The sequence below is a fragment of the Clarias gariepinus genome, chromosome 2 (assembly GCF_024256425.1).
Source record: "Clarias gariepinus isolate MV-2021 ecotype Netherlands chromosome 2, CGAR_prim_01v2, whole genome shotgun sequence".
Classification (NCBI taxonomy): Eukaryota; Metazoa; Chordata; class Actinopteri; order Siluriformes; family Clariidae; genus Clarias; species Clarias gariepinus.
The window spans coordinates 37,540,884-37,557,887 of record NC_071101.1 but is presented as its reverse complement, the minus strand read 5'-3'; the positions used below and the strand labels follow the sequence as shown (position 1 = coordinate 37,557,887).

Genomic DNA, 17,004 nt, shown 5'->3' with positions numbered 1-17,004 from the left:
AATAAAGAACATTAAAGTCAAGAAGAGATTTTCCAGGCATAGTGTCCCCACTGAAACAGTCAGTTTCAGTTTTTTTTTGAAAATTATCAAACCTTAATCACTTCCAAACGAGATATAACGAAAATCGCCTAATCCTGAGTTTGCTCTTTACACTGTTCTCTTCATAGACAAATAATTAATGTTATGTATCATAATTATAATCTATTCCCTTACATTTATATTTATTAACATACTGTATTATAATTAACATTTAAAAATTTATATAATATTAAATAATTAATACATAAAAAAAATATATATATATATATAATAAATTATATATTTTTAAATATAATACTCTAGAGAAAGAAAAAACTATAAAAAAAAACTATAAAAAATTCTGATAGTGATATATATATATATATATATATATATAGTAAATATGTATATTTAAAAAAAAAGAATTATTATTTGTTCAGTTGTACTTTTTTTTACTTTAAAATTTAAAACAATCCTAAACCGTCTAACAAACAAACAAATTAATATATTTTTTAGCATTTCGTTTTTTAACCGTAAACATTGTAAAATTATTGTTTTTTTTATTGCCGATTTATCCCTTCTCTTTACATGGATAAATTGACCCGATACAATATTATCATGATACCTATAATACAAATACATCATATATATATATATATATATATATATATATATATATATATAATACATATCATTATATCTCTATATAATGTGGATATGTTTTTAATTCATTTATGCATGAACCGGTTTAGAGTGAGTTTGGAGAATGGGTTTGGACCGGACAGTTTATTAACTATACCAAGCGTTTTTGGTGATCAGCATCATCTGTTTAAAACTGAGTTTCACTGTGTTTAATCTGAATTTATAGCTTTCTATAGTATTTACTGTTTTTGCATAAAACGTGGGCTTGCGTGGGCTTTTTACATGCGTGAAGACATACATGTGCTTTCTGTATGGTTGGACAAATTCATTGATTTCAGCTGAATATTTACATGTTTCGGGTTTATATCCAGGTTTCATATATTTCTTTAAACATATAAGGATTGCGTGAGTAGCACTGTGGTCACTGCCAGGTGTCTCTGGAGAGTGTTTTAATGTTTAACTGCTTGAGTGATCAGTAAAAAAGCAGGTCACAGACTTTACTCACAGGAAGCCAGATACCAGTCTTCCACAAATTTAGGTGGACATGAGATGATTCTTCCCAGGCTTGAGTGATTCTGATACACAAACACACACACACACACACACACACTACTCCCAGATGGTCTCACAAAGGAGCGAAGGAACATGGGAGGTAAGGAGGCTGAAGGCTATTCAGATTCCTGATCAGGCAGAATTAACAAGGGTGACTTCAGGGACCCTAATAGGGAAAGAATGACCTGAAAGAGACACAGCCACTATGTTGGATCGGTGACCCTGAAGACCCGGGTGTCAGAGAGGACTCGTTAGCTGAGTCAAGATTCAGCATAGATTTCTGACACATCCCGCAATTACACATGGACCAGTATATGTACAATTTATTTCTCAAAGTCTAAGAAAACACATCACTCATTTTCACTACTTGCTCAGTTCGAATATATAATATATTTTTTTGTTTTCTTTCTTCTTTCGTTTCCTTTTCACTCTCATTGCAGCACGTCTGATTCACCGCTGACCTTTTTAAATTTTTAAAGCATCACTCGGTCTGAGGTCAAACCGCTCCTGGAGTTGTCTTTGAAATAATGTGGCATTGCTGCATCGCTTTCCCTTTTTTTCCCTCCCCTCATTCAGTTCCCCAGGGTCAAACCTTTCTTTCTTTTTTTTAAACAAAAATTTTTACCTGACTTTTTTTTCCCCTCTCTCTCGGTCACTTGTTCAGGCAGCAGCATTACAAAATTACAGAAATATGATCACTTTAATTCAGCTTAAGTGTCTCCTTTCTGGTTTTTTTTTTGCCTGTTCAGTTTTTTTCTTGTCCTTTTTTCTCCTCCTCCATGCTTTTGTTAGGATTAATTGGTATGTACGATAAACCAAGTATTTAAAAAAAAAATTAAATAATCAAATAGGAATAAATGGATGTGGAAGATGGCTGCGTATGTGTGTGTGTGTGTGTGTGTGTGTTTGTGTGCGTCTGGTGAAGGACTCTGTGCCGAGTCACAAGTATGATGATGGAGTGACATGGGTAGAGAGCGCTCTTCAATAAGTAGAATTGATGTTGAATGACTGTTATTGTCCCGCTGGCCTTTGGTAGGCCAACAATAACTCCTTATTTTTCATATTTTGTTTATTTTTTTTCCATTTCTTTGCCTTTTTATCCAGTACTTTTTTTCCCCTCCCTTCTAACCCAAAACGAACAAACCTCCATGATAAAGTTCAGTGCTTTCAGTGAAAGCGACTCAGCCTTGGTAGTGTTTAAGGGCTGCAAGTGAATAACGAAGAGAGCGAGCTTTTCTGTTGTGTAAAATCATGGCTAATTAGTAAAGGCGGTTAGCAAGAGCGGGCCACCTCGGAGAAAGATCTAATCCAATAAAGAGTCCAGGGTGAAGGGTGAGGGAGAGAGAGCGAGCAAGAGAAGGGGATCACTAGAAGGAGCTATCTCTTTCTTTTGACTGTCCCTGACATCAGGCTCCGTATCGTTCCAATACTTACGGTCAGGGTCTGTACTCGTCCTAAGAGCGTATAGAGATGCCCAGGAGAGTGTGAATCTAGCACTTAGATGTTTGTCTCTGTGTTTGTGGGGTGGTCCAGGTCTTTTTTTTTCCTTCTCTAAAGCTGTGCAGATGTTCTAAAGGTTATGTTTCCCTTAAGAGCTGTGGACAGGGCAGTGAGAGGTTGTGAGAACGTTGTGAGAATGTTCAGAATGGCCAACAAAAGCCGGTCCATGTAAAGGGAATAGATAATTAGGCGTAATTAGTGTGTTCACATCTTGAACCACCCCCATCTCTCTCTCTCTCTCTCTCTCTCTCTCTCTCATACACATACTCACTAGTCACTTAATCTCTGAATACACTCACCCAAGACACACACACACACACACACACATGAAATCACACACCAGAGTGGTGAAAACACTTTGATGTAAGAGGAGTCGTCCCAGACTCAAAAGCATAAAGGCACTGTTTTAAGCTGTCTCTCGTTCTCTTTCTATCCCTCCCTCTGTTCCACCCCCCCCCCCCCCCCTTTTCTTTCCTCTTTCCACAGTGGCTGTAAGACACACAGAAATGAATGGACAACAACCTTTCCTCTCTCTCTCCCTCTCTCTCCCTCTCTCTCTCTCTCTTACACACACACACCCCACACCCCCTTCTCTTTTTCACTCTTCCCACCCTGCATTCTTTGAGCCCCGGCTCAGTCAATTCTCTGCCCTTCTAAGGGGAGGGTGGGGTTGGGGAGGGGGGGGGGGAGAAAAAGCATCAAATGTTTTCGGCCGTCAGTAATGAGGTAGTGGACCTCATCAGGGCCCAATCGCCAGCTATCTTTGGCTTTTGTTCCTTCTCAATGGTAAGGCTCGCTTTGAAAATCTGAAAGGCAACTTGTTTTTCTGAAACAGAGAGAGAAACTGAGAGAGAGAGGAAACACACACAACCCAGTTTTTTTCCCCCTCCTTTTGTAAACTCTTTCCAAATTCTAAACTCTCGGACATCCAGGACCTTCTCAATAGGATTGACATGAGCGTCCAGGCTTCATATAAAATGAGGTTTTTACGTCTTTATGGAAGTGTGTGCGCTGAAGAAAAACATTTAGTTCTTTTTTTTTTTTAGATTTATAGACATTGTTTGATTTTGGATGTATGTAATATTAATCAGGTCAGCTGTAAGGTGTACCAGTAGAGTGTGCAGCTATGAGTCTGGTATTAATTAATTCATTAATTACTAGAATCAGCTTGTAAAACCAGTTCCTCCCTTCATAATACTGTTCGCAAAGTCATAATGAAAGCATCTTCTAACTTTTTTTGTCATGTATTATTGCCGTTTGTAATAGAATTTAAGTGTCTTTGAGCATGCCATAGTTGTTGGTACTAGATATGCTTTCCTCCAAGCATTTCCAAACCTTCTGATCTACTGGAAATAAATGATGCCAGAGGTCAGAGGAGAATGGCCAGATTGGTTCGAGCTGATGGAAAGGTCACAGTGACAGTAATTCAGAAAGCATCTTGCTACACTTGAGCTATGCTCAAGAGCCTCTCTGAACATACAGCAGGCACACTTTGAAGCAGACGGGCTCTAGCAGCAGCGAGGAACAAAATAGATCATTAGCCTAGGCTTTCACGCCACGATGACTAAGCATATGATCATGATATAAGTTCTATTCCATGTTTGACAACCTCATTGAATCTGCTTCAGTACAATATGATTCTGTTTCGATTTACAGCACCATTACTGCATGTGCTACTACGACAAAGTCAGACTTGATTAAGTAGCCTCTATTCTATAAGTGATGTGGATCAGAATTCGGCTAAGGACTATTGTGACTTACAGGCAAATCTTCTCTCATCTTCATTACACATCAGATGACTAGTTTGTTTAGATAGTAATCTGCTTATGATTGCAGCCTTGGCTCGTATGTCTTTTTCATCCGGTGGATCACTTTTTACCTGTTGGTTTCTCTTTCACACGGTGTTTCATAAAGCACTTTTTTATGTGTGTTTCATTAAGCCAAAATACAATGGTAGGTTAGAGTTAGTCTCTTTAAATAAAGCACTGAATATTATAGCTAAGGAAAAAATGTACCAAACTAACTTATAAAATCATGTAGAACTCTAAGTTAAGCATTAATATTGCGTAATATTGTCTGTACGAAGGGGGGGGGGGGTGATGGGGGTTTTTAGCATCCTGTGGGCGGAGGATGACAATGAAGGCTTGAAGACGAAAAAAACTTTGAGGAGTTATAAATCTCTAATGAACCCATCACAGGCCATAATCATGCCATGATCCACAAGCAGGCACGTCTCATTATGGATCAAACTGCTGTCTGATTGTGTTTCTGCACTCCTCCCTTCTCACTCCCTCACTCCATTCTCTCCTTCTCTCCTCCAAACTGAGGCATGTCTTGGTAACCCACCACCTGTCAAGATACACTCATGAGAAAAAACTTTTTTTTTTTTTAATAAATGGGAGACAAGGTGTCTGTGTTTGTGTGTGTGTATGTGTGTGTGTGTGTGAGAGAGAGAGAGAGAGAGAGAGAGGAACCTGATTTGGCGGTTGTCGTCACCGTGCTGGCTGTTTACCTGGCGACTCAGTGATGAGGTCATGCGGGGCTGATGAAGCGACACACTCCCTTTTGTGTTGCGCCGCTTGCGGTTTGTCAGCCTGTCATTACACCCGATTCAGCCAATTGGCTCGGACGCGGAACTCTGAGCTTGAGAGAGAAAAGTTGACAGCAGCAGAGAATAGGAGAGGAGTGCAGTGATGAAGGGGGGAAAAATAGGAATATATCATTCGTGTAGTGATTGCTAATTATCCCCGGTTCAAGGAGGAGGGTGGCGGAAAATTCACTGATTTCATAATTCGCCAGATTTGAGGACTGCTTCAGGCAAAGGCCTCTTCGCGTTAATGCCACATATTATTACTCCTGTTAGAAATAATCACATGTCTTTTTCATCAGCTTTTTCTGTCTCCAAAATCTCTAGCATTGCTGATAAAAAAAAAATAAAATAAACTCACACACAGGCTGGATTCAGGGTTCAGATCTATTTTTTTCATCAAACTTGCACAAACAAAAATTGCCAAACTAAAGTATGGGCATGGAGAGAAGTATAAAGAGGCAATCAATAAAATAACATTCTAGTGATAGGGAAGGCGAAGGGCGGAAGGAGAGAAGTTGGTGGACGAAAAGAATGCAGGATGGAAGAAAAGATGGCAGGAAGTAAGGAGAGAAGGAAAAAGGCGTGAAGAAAATAAGGAATGAAGGAAAGAAGGGAGGAAGAAAAAAAGATAAATGGAAGAAAGGAATGAAATATGAATAAGAGGAAGGGAAGAAAAATCAAGGTAGAGAATCCAAGACACCGTACGGAGGAAGGATCGAAAAAATGGAAGATTGAAGGAATAAGAAAGGACAAGAAGAATTTCTTTTCTTCTTGCTTTTTCTTATCCCTTCAATCTTCCATTTGATGAAAGAATGAGAAAAGATAAGAAGGAAAGAATATAGGAAAAAAGGAAAGAAGCAAGGAAGTAAGGGTGAATAAAAGGAAAGGAAGGTACAGTGTTAATAAGACAACATGTGAAGAATGGAAATAAAATAAAAAAGGTGGGACGGAAAGGATGCATGAAGGAAGTACAGAAAAAAAGAATATGAAAAACAAAGAAGGAAATAATGTGGAAAGGGAGGAAGGACGGAATGCATGAATGCAGGAAGGATGGCACGTAGGAAGAAAAGAAAGTAAGGGAAGGAGTAAGACAAGGAAATAAGGTGGGAAGGCAGGAAAGATAAAATATCAGAAAAGGAAAAACAGTAGGAAAAAATTTTTAAAAAGTAAGGAAGGAAATTGAAGGATTAAAAAATGTGAGGGGAAGGAGAGAGACAGGAGGGAAGGAGATGAAAGAAGGAGACAGGGAGGAATGGAAGAAAAAAAATGCAGGAAGGAAGGAGAGAATGACCTGATTAAATAGAGTATAGCTGTGCTTTGCGATTTTCTCTCCTAGTAAATCAGTTAATTAAATTTAATTGACATTTAATTACTTGATTTAAACTGCAATGAATGATGTAAAGGTTTAATCCTGTAACAAGAAAAAACAGCATTTTAAGCCTGATCAACATCTCCTACATCCTCCTACATCCTCTGCGCACTCAGATTACACAGGCAGCACGTAGCAAAAAACTCACATATCACTTCAGAGTTCTGAAATTGTACAGGTTAAAATTATATATAATTCAGCCTTTTGTGCACCAAGACACCACTACTGAAAAAAAAAAAAAAAAACATGACTCTAAACATTTCATATGTAACTCCCGTGTGATTAGAATCTCATGACCGCATCGTGACTTTGTCTCCTGTATTCTGCAAGACAAGTAGGTGTGCATTGGCAGGTGTCTAATATGTCACACTGTCACCCCCTAGAGGTAGGTTATATAATCCATTCGAACCCGAGGACGCTCGGTACGAGCAGTATTGTGCTATGTTGTGAAATTATATTTATCTGAATGGTGTTTAGGTGTTTAAATATTTGCGTTTGCCTTTTAGGAGAACTGCTACATTGTCAGATTGGACACAGGATTAGATTACCGCAAGAGGGAGATGGAACTGGCGGCCAGGAAACTTTATTACACGTAAGTGTGGCTATTGTAGCGTGGCTATACTGGGACAGCGTGACAAGTCATCCCTGGGGGAATAAAATGATGACCACAACAACCATGTGCTCTTCAATAGCTGTCCTTTCAGTGTATGCTAATGTGTGTGTGTGTGTATGTGTGTGTGTGTGTGTGTGTGTGTTGGTAGGTAACTGATTGCCACTCGCTTCCATTCACGCTCACACTGTTTGTTTTGAGCCCAACATCCCTGTGCTATTGAGGCTCCCTGAAAAGCTAAACACAGCCACACACCACTCTGTGTGTTTGATGTGAGCACTTCAGACCTGGTTAATTTCATATTCTGTTCTTTCCTTTCCGCTCCCCGCAGATGGAGTGAACTCGACGCTGAGGTTGCCGTGAATACGCTCTTCTGTGAATTGGCGTCCAGACAAAACGATGGTACGCAAGTTAATTTCCTTTAGTTAAAATAAAAGACAGGCAGGATACGGCTGAGACAGTTTTCAGACATACACACATACACACATATACACACATAAACACACAAACACACATTGGGATTTGGGGGCTACTGTATGTGTGTGTGTGTGTGTGCGTGTGTGTGTGTGTGTGTGTATGAGCATCATATTAAAGCAGGATTAAACACATAGAGCTTAGAACGCTCGTCCAGTTAGTTTAGGAAAGAAGCAAGGAAGCATAGCAGAAAGAAGGAAGAAAAGGTGGAAGGAAAGGAAAGAAGCGAAGAAGTTGGAATGGATAGAAGAAGGGGAAGAAAGAAATAAAGGTAGTAAGAAAATATTGTGGGAAGGAAGTACAGAAGGCAGGCAAAAAGGAAATAAAATGAAAATGCAAAGGCAAGGAGAAAATGAAAGAAGCAAAGCGGGAAAGAAAAAAGTGGAAGGAAGACGATGAAGAAGCAAAAGAAAGCAGGAAGGAAAGAGAAAAGGAAAGAATATGGAAAAAAGAAAAGAGAAGGAAAGAAGGAAGGAAAGAATGAAAGAAATAATCAGTAAGGGAGAAATTTAAGAAAGGAAAGATGTACAGGAAAAAAGCAATAAATGTAAGTAGGAAGGAAAGAACATAGGAAGGAAGGAAATAAGGCATGAAGGAAGGAATAAAAGAAGGGGAAGGAAGACAGGAAAAAAGCAAAGGATGCAAGAAGGATAAAGAAAAGGAAAGAATATGAAAAAAGGAGCAAGAAAAAAAGAGTGTGGGAAGAAAGGAAGGTAAAAAGGAATGAAGGAAATATGGAAGTGGAGAGATGGGAAGGAAATAATGTGGGAAAGAAGGAAATAATACAGGAAGGGAGGAGAGAAAAAAGGAAGGAAGAAAAGCAGCAAGGAAGTAGTGAATACTATCTCGCTGTAAAAAGTGCTTAGACATTTTCTAGATTCATTCTGTTAATTCACCTCAGTATTTTAACATGAACTTGCTGCTTATTCCTAGTTTTATGTTGATTCTAGGTTTCTTGCTGTTAAATTGTTGTTGCTTTATTGCTTTAGTAACCAGACCAAGAGCATTGTGCGTGCAAGGCAGAGAGGTGACGCTGAACCGGACCTGTGGGACCATTGCTGATTGCACTTTCCAAGAGCTTTGTGAGCGAGTGAGTAAAGGCGAGTTCATAAAGACAAAAGATTATTTAACAACCATCACTATGTTGTAAGATCTTCCTGAAATCCTCAAATCAGAACAGTGCATATTGCTTATTATTAACTTGACTTGAGTTTAAAAAAAATTACACATCAGTGACTATTATTTATTTCTTAGATCCCTATTTTTTAGATTTATTAAACATGTTTAAAGGTCGCATATTTTAACACAGGTCTTAATGCTCCTTTTAAGTATGTGTAAATCCTGCAGCTGAAAAACCGCTCAGATAATACATTTTTTTACACCGCAAATTTCACTTAGCATTTTTGTGACCCCAGAGAACAGCAGCGCAACAAGCCAGAGGAGAGGATGAACTTATATGAGGTCACAACTGGTAGAAAATCTAATTGGCTTGTTTAAAATCACGGCCAATACAAAAATATAAATGGACTTTAGAAACCTGCCTTCCAATGTTTGTTTTTGTACTTCAATTGGTTGTCTGTCAGTCATTTTATAGCCACACCCCCAAGGCCCTGTCACATCCTCAGAATGATTTGAGAAGTGAGAAGTCGCATATTTATAGAGCTCAGATTTGTCTTTGTTAGAAAGTGATCACATGATGATTTGTGATAATTTTGTTTTGCTGTTCTCTAGGACTTTGATTTTCAGGTGTTAATCGCGCTGAATGTTCACAAGAACGACTGTAGTGGGTTCTGAGCTTCCTCAGTCATTCACAGACTTATGCAGACTTATGACCTTTAAAATATTTGTACCATTCAATTGTTTTTACTTTGGCTCAGAGTCTCAACCCTGTTCTGTGCTTGAAGTCTTCTGTAAATGTCTTTTACACCTTCGTTTTATGAGAAATGTCACCACAAGTCCCTGTTTGACTTGAACGCCCAATGTGAAAGTTTGGACCCAACATGTATCTATCTTTGTCTTGTGTTGAGGACGTTGCAGAGACCCACTACTGTAACACATTTCCCAGTTTCCCAGTTGCATGTTGTATCTTTTTCCTGTTAAAAAAAAAGTGGTGGAAAAGAGGAAATCAACATGCTGTTCTCTAATGGAAAGCCGCAGCGTGTCCTTCGGCCTTTTCGAGAGTGCTGTTCGCTTCCATTCGCTCTGTGTGTGTGCGTGTGCGCGTGTGTGTACATAAAGAGTCCTCAACTTCTTTATCTTCATGGACAGCCTAATGCAGTCAGGACAATGTCAGCATGATTTAATGTGCCTTCCATGTTGGATAACACACTCATAAACACATACACAGGTTCCACTGTGCACAGAGGGGGGAAAAATAGAAAATATATAAATAATATAAAAAAGAAAAGAGGAAAATAACATGGCTACATAAAAAAGACAGTTCGGGGTACTTGAACAAGAAGAGATTCTGCATGCTGTTTGTCTCTCAAGGTTGAGAGGGAGCTCTCACACAAGTTTTACTCATGCTTAGAACTTCATTTAAAGGTGCTTGTTTTTGTTGAATAATTCTGAGAATGATTGTTAATTGTACTGTAACACATTTAATGCTATGTCTGTGTGTGTGTGTTTCAGCCATTAGGTGCCAGCGATTATCTGGAGATTGCGCACCATTTTGACACGGTTATTGTCCGGGGCGTTCCTCGGCTGAAGGTTGCACTGAGGGAACAAGCCAGACGCTTCATTACACTCATCGACATCTTATATGACCAGAAGGTAAAAGGGATAAACATGCACACGCTGTAGAGGACAAGAGTTCAAGGCGGTATAACCTTCGCTAGAAACAATAAGCTATAGTAGGAGTCTATGCCATGTCTCATAAATAATGACACACAATATTACTATATATATACTATATATACACAATATTATTTTCATATTGATCTAATTGATCTAAATGCAAGTGTACCTGGGTAATACCCCCTATTCCTCTCCATGCCACACAGCTGGAGTAGCTACTGGATCTACACAGATGCAAATTTGTTACAACCTCTGGAGAGCTGAGTAGAGGTCGTTAACACCTTATTACAACATCTTTTGGGCTCGATGTGAATTCTGTCATGTCTGTTAGTGTCAGAATAGAAAATTTTGACAAAATTTTTTATAAACTGTATTAATTCTTAATTACCGTGTCGTTAATAAATCATTATTGATTCTTAAGCATTGGTATCGCCTCTATACCTACTTAGAAGGAAGTAATGACAAAATTAACAAGCTAATATTTTAAGGAAAATAGTAATGATTAAACACACTTGAAAGATGTATTACAAGTAAAAGTAATGTTTAATTTAATATATCTGTGGTTTAATTATTTTTGTTAATATCATAAAAAGTCTGATGGCAAATTTACAAAACATGTGGTTTGGTCATTTCATTTCATTCAAAACTTTGGAAAACCTGAGAAAAAATTATTTTATAAATTTTAATATCATTATAATATTTATTCATCAAGTTCCATTAAATTATATTTATAATAAAAGCAGCATTGTACAAGTTACTGTATTTATATTTACAATAAGAAATACATTGTTAATCACTGGCAAGGGTGCCAAAGGAATTCTCCACAACTCATCTCACCCTAGATATTAGTGGTCACAAGCTCTTAATCTTAATAAAGTCCAAGTCTACTGTATTGCTTCATCAAATAAATACTCAATACGAAGGCATCATTCAAATTCAAATTTTATTTGGGACATAAACAGTGATACAAAGTATAATATGAAGTGAAATGCTTATACGACTGCTGATGACCTCAAGATTCAAAAGGAAAGTTTCAGTGTGAAAATAAGAGAAATTACAAATTAGAAATATGTAGATAAACTTAAGATGTAAAGGACTTTTATGATGTATATACATTATGTGTATAATGTACAAGCAAAAAAAATATAATAATAAAATACTGGAATAAAATAGTAGAATAAAAAATAAAAATATAAAAAATACGTAATAAAAATAAATAAAAAAAAATAAAATGAAATATAAAAGAAATTGAATTTTACAGGTTTTGAAAGAAATTTTTAAAAGAAAGTTGAAATTTAATGTCATTTAGTGTATGTGCAGAATATTGTGCAAGGTTGCAGTTCAAAGTATACAGTACACTGGTGTGCAAAATGTGCAAATGTGCCATGTGTAATGTGTGAATGTGTGTAATGGGTGTGTCTAAGTTCAAAGTTCGCAGTTCATTACCAAGGATAAAATAAGGCATAGGCTTGTCATCATTGGTCATGGGTTCTGGTGTAGGAACGTTGATGGTACCATCCTTTATGCCCCCCTTCAGCTCACTGTCATTTAATAGCTGTACATCTGACATATATCCTATTCCCCTTATGTCTTTAGGTTGGCGTCTATGTAACAGGATGGTATGAGGTCATTATCATAATGTTAACACCTCGGTAATAGTTCATAATAGTAGGTAGCTTTGTTGTAATTTTGTTTCATGACGGTAGCAATTGTACAGTTTTGTTATTGATGACTTGGTATAATCATATGTTATCTTGTTACTAACACGTTATTGCCTCATAGCAAAATTAGCTGTAGAGTTGTTTTTATGTTGGTACAAACAAACAACAACGCTAACAAGCTAACAGTTTTTTTATTAAGTTACATATTAAGCATATTGTGTTTTTTTATGTCACATAATCTGCAGTGCAAAAATTATTATTAAAAATAGTGATATAACTTTTAATAGGGATATAAATTTTTCTTATTTCTATAAATTTTAATGATCATTTATTTTAGCTAACTAGCTATTCGGCTATGGCTAGCATCATTATATAATAATAAAGGCATGCTTAGCCCAAAAGTTTTTTACATTTTAATGATAAAAAGACAGAGGTTTTGGTACTTGGTCCAGGGGTAGAGTTTCACCTTTGGATTTAGGGGATTTGGAGCAGTATGTTAAACCTACAGCTTCGAATTTAGGGGTTATTTTTGATCATGGCCTTAAATTTGATAAACAGATTAGTGCTGTGGTTCGGTCCAGTTTCTTTCAGTTAAGGCAATTGGAAAAACTTAAACCTGTTTTGTCCTTTAGGCTGTTCGAAATAGCCATCCACGCCTTCATCACCACTCGCATTAATTACTGTAATGCTTTGTATTTTGGGGTTTCTCAGACAGCATTACATCGGCTACAGCTGATCCAAAACTCTTACGATGCTCGACTATTAACGTCTACGCGTAAAAGAGAACATATTTCTCCAGTTCTGGCTTCTCTTCATTGTTGCACAGACAACGCCAACTTTTACATTCTGAAATTGTGAATTTGAATCAAAGTGATGTCTCCAAGTGAGGTCTAATTTTTAAAAGAAAGTGATGAAAGGCTAGAAAATAATTAGCCGTATTTAAACAAATGAAGAAGGAAACAGTAAATATTCTGCATCTGACACAAATTTTTTTTTTTCTCTTACATTTGCTGTTATGTCTCTCTAACCTGTTGTATTAGAGTTCTGGCTAGTCATCTCTCTCTCTCTCTCTCTCTCTCTCTCTCCTCCAGGTGAGGGTGGTGGTGTTAGCCGAAGCCCCTCTGTACCATCTCTTTGATGGAGGCTCTATGTCTGGAGAGGAAGAGCGAGATCGTCTGATGCTCGATGAGCTCGGCCTCACTAATGTACGTGAGTGCTTTAACCACAAGGCCAGCAGCAGTTGCCTGTTTTTAAGCATGTCTTCATAAATAAGCCTGTGGACTGGTTAACAGCTCCAGACTACACAAGATCAGTCATATACCGACATTCAACAGTCATATATAAAAAAAAAAAAAAGAAAGTACACCCCCTTACTGTTCTTTCTTAAACATGTCTCTAGTTTCTTGTCGATGTCTCTAATAAAACCAACATAGAAGACATAAGTACCCCATTCCTAATTGTGCAATTGTTAAAAGAGTAATTAACAGACATGTTTTACTTAAGAAGTATGCAGGATTCATTAATCATCAAGAACTGTGAGTTCTGGAGCACTCCTGTGTATGTCCTCATCATTGACACAGTTGTTGCTGGTTGATTATCTGACAAGTGTTATAAAGCCATCTTCAAGCTTACCATTCTACAATAGGGCTTATTAACAAACTAAGGAACTACAAGACCATTACCAATCAGTTTGAACAGTTAGACTGTTTAATGGCTGACAGATATAAATAAAAGCCATCCCAAAAAATTTATGTCATGTGACCTCACATGAAACATATTTTTTCCTGACAGAGCAATCAGATGACATAAAACATGCCACTCTTCCATCAAAGCCAAGTTTATTCTGCTCAGTCATTTTCTGGTTTTTGTTGTTGTTTTTAGCGTTCTTGCTGCTAGAGTTGAGTGGTCACTACAGTGCATTATCTGATCCTCACACAATTTGGAACAGGTTTTACACTCCCATTTTATCCAGGCTTGGGACTGGCATTGCATCACCATCATCATCATCATCATCATCTTCATTACTGCATTCAATGTCCACCCAATGCCCAAGCCCCAGCCACTGGACGCAGTGCTGGTCTACTAACAACAACAACAACAACAATCAGAAAAAGCCTGAACTGAACAAGCATGGCTTTCATGTAAGGGTGGCAAGTTTATTACTTCCACATGTGTTGGATTTTCATTTAATGCTACATTTAAAACACCACAAAACACCAAAGCTACAGTATCCCTAACACCCACAGTAACAATCATGCCTCTCTATCAATGCATTTAGGGAGCAGGGAAGCGCCTAGCGCTCTTCACAGGCGAGGAGGAAATTTTTGCCCTCCAGAGGATGCTGTCCCGGCTCACTGAGATGCAGACCAAGCAGTACTGGACTCAAGTCGACCAAAGGCTAATGACAAAGAACTGTTCATAGTGTTGGACCCTGTCACTGGCGCGCCCTGTGTGGTGTAATGTAACTAGAAGATTTCGTCAGTTTATATAAGGTTCATAGGTAGTTCATCAGAAAAGTAACATGAGCACATGAGCAATGTATACATGTACATGTACTTCCACGTTTAAATCCGTATATGTACAGTGTGTGTTTTATAAATAAGATAAATAAATAAGGGAAGGTAAAGAGCATCCCCTAGTGGTCGCCTGTTTGGGACCAGCAGGAAAAAAATAGGTGTTAAAGAAAATATTTGGATCTTAGTAGGGAAAATACATCATGTTTTATGTGAAATAGATTATAGATCTGTAAGTTTTTTTAATATATTTATTCTTATTCATGTAATTCTTATTGTTCTGCCTGAAACTCATAACACGTTATGGGGAGTTAAGTTTACAATACCAGATTATTCTTATCTGATCACAAAGTATATTTATTTATGATAAAAGTCTAAAAGGACAATTCAAACTAACAGGAATACTTCCAATATTAAACTCTTAACTTTAACTGTGTTCATTCCTGTATTCCTCAAAAGTTGCATGAACTCTAAATGAGTGCTCTGTGTTTCCTTTGTAACCTTTTGTGTACATTGGTGTAAACTTCCTTTAGATCATTTCAGTTTCCTTCTGCATTGTTTCTGAACCACAGCAATGTATAAACACTAAATACAGCTTCACTGCATGCTTGTTATTTCAGCCTAGATCTTCATAAGGGGTTTTGTTGTTGTTGATTGTTGGTACATATCTATACAGAGCATACTTTTGGCAAATCAGATTGCTTATATACTTGTAAAGAAAAACACTATTTTAACAGGCTAACGTTCAATAGTGACGTAATGCGTCTGTTGATGGAAGTTCTTTTATTGTCCACTAGGTGTCAGCAGAGGACAATTACGCAGGTCGCTTGTGCAAAATTCAAGCATAATATTCTTGTGCAAGGAGGGCTCGCGCTCCTAGACAAAGACACACCGTGGAAATTATAAATAAAACGTTCATTAGTGCAAAAAAAAACAGTGCAGTTTTTAAATGCAGTGGGGGAAAAAAACTGAGTGCATGGTTCTGAAGGCATTCTAGTGCAAAAGTAATGGAGTGTAAATATTGCAAACATGCAGTATGTATGTGGTCGAAAAGATGCACAGCGGATGCTATTGCACATGATCGCTCAGAATTTCAACAGATGATGTAAAAGTATGAAACGACTAAGGAGTGATCTCTAATCTCAAAGCCATTTGATATGCAGTCATGTGTCTCTGAATGTCACAAGTGGGTGTGTGGGTATATTCAGATATCATGTCCAAAACATTTCTGTGCCGTCCAGTGTGTGTAATCTTACCTCTCTAATTAAGCTATGGTAGTTAGTACTATTATTTTCCCTCTCACACATGCACACACCACATACATTTAATAATACTGGGTTAAATGTTCTATAACCTCTAATAGAGTAAAGATTTCACCTGCAGTCTTAAGTGTGCGTGGAGGAAAGGTTGACCTGTTTATGATACTCAATATATAGGTGTGTGTGTGTGTGTGTGGTTGAGGGGATTAATATGTGCATGCATAAGCGCGCAGTAACAATCCAATGTATGCATTAGACTTAAATTACATAATTAGTGTGCAACAAAGCTGCTCGTGATAGCTAGTAAATGCCTGAAGCTCATTACTACTGTATTACATCATGATTTTTTAAATGGTAATTGTAACAAAATCCTGGAAGGGATCTTGCACTTGACCCAATTTACACACCACCCAATTATACTAGGCTCATTATCCTTTTCTTCCTGCTACAGATCAGTAGAAGCTGGTGCGCGCGATCCATCACGTGCGCAAGCCGTGAGTCATGGTGCTCGTCGTAGGGGACAAAGATCTGCTGGATTGAGGTCTGACACGACAGAGAACCAGGACTGAATATTTCATCCAATATAATAGGTTGAGTATTATAGTGTACAGAAATACTATCATCAGCTTGACACAAAGGCTTAAATACAGCCAGATACCACTGCAAGTGCTGTTTCTTTATTTCTAACATCATGATGTCACATCTTTGGACACAGAAAGGGGGGTGTGTCAGGTGCTTTAAATGGGATTAAAGGGCCAGTGTGGAGAACTAACCTACAGCTGAAGCATTCAAGTCAGCAACACATTACAGCCAAATGTATGATTCACATAACCGTTCCAAATCTATTCCCACATTTTAAGTCGGCTCTTCTCCTCAGGCAAGCCCTTCCACTAGATTTTATACAGCATGTGAGGATTTGTGTTTGTTCAATTCAGTATTACTGAGCTCAGGTGGTGATGTCAGGTTGTTAAAGTGGAGTTTAGTCAGGGCTGGAGCCCACTTTGTACACAGGGACATTGT

The 17,004-nt window shown here is 37.8% G+C and overlaps 1 protein-coding gene across 2 annotated transcripts in view; it reads left to right on the top strand.

Annotated features, from left to right (window-relative positions):
* The window catches only part of afg1lb (AFG1 like ATPase b), a 30,166-nt gene extending 15,212 nt beyond the window's left edge, over window positions 1-14,954 (top strand). For both annotated transcript variants that reach the window (XM_053478439.1, XM_053478430.1), the window contains exons 8-13: window positions 7,178-7,263; window positions 7,613-7,683; window positions 8,745-8,845; window positions 10,387-10,527; window positions 13,304-13,417; window positions 14,491-14,954. In XM_053478439.1, coding sequence (XP_053334414.1) covers window positions 7,178-7,263; window positions 7,613-7,683; window positions 8,745-8,845; window positions 10,387-10,527; window positions 13,304-13,417; window positions 14,491-14,634 — 657 coding nt within the window. In that variant the 3' untranslated portion in view covers window positions 14,635-14,954. The remainder of the gene's footprint in view (window positions 1-7,177; window positions 7,264-7,612; window positions 7,684-8,744; window positions 8,846-10,386; window positions 10,528-13,303; window positions 13,418-14,490) is intronic.
* The last annotated feature ends 2,050 nt before the right edge of the window (window positions 14,955-17,004 follow it).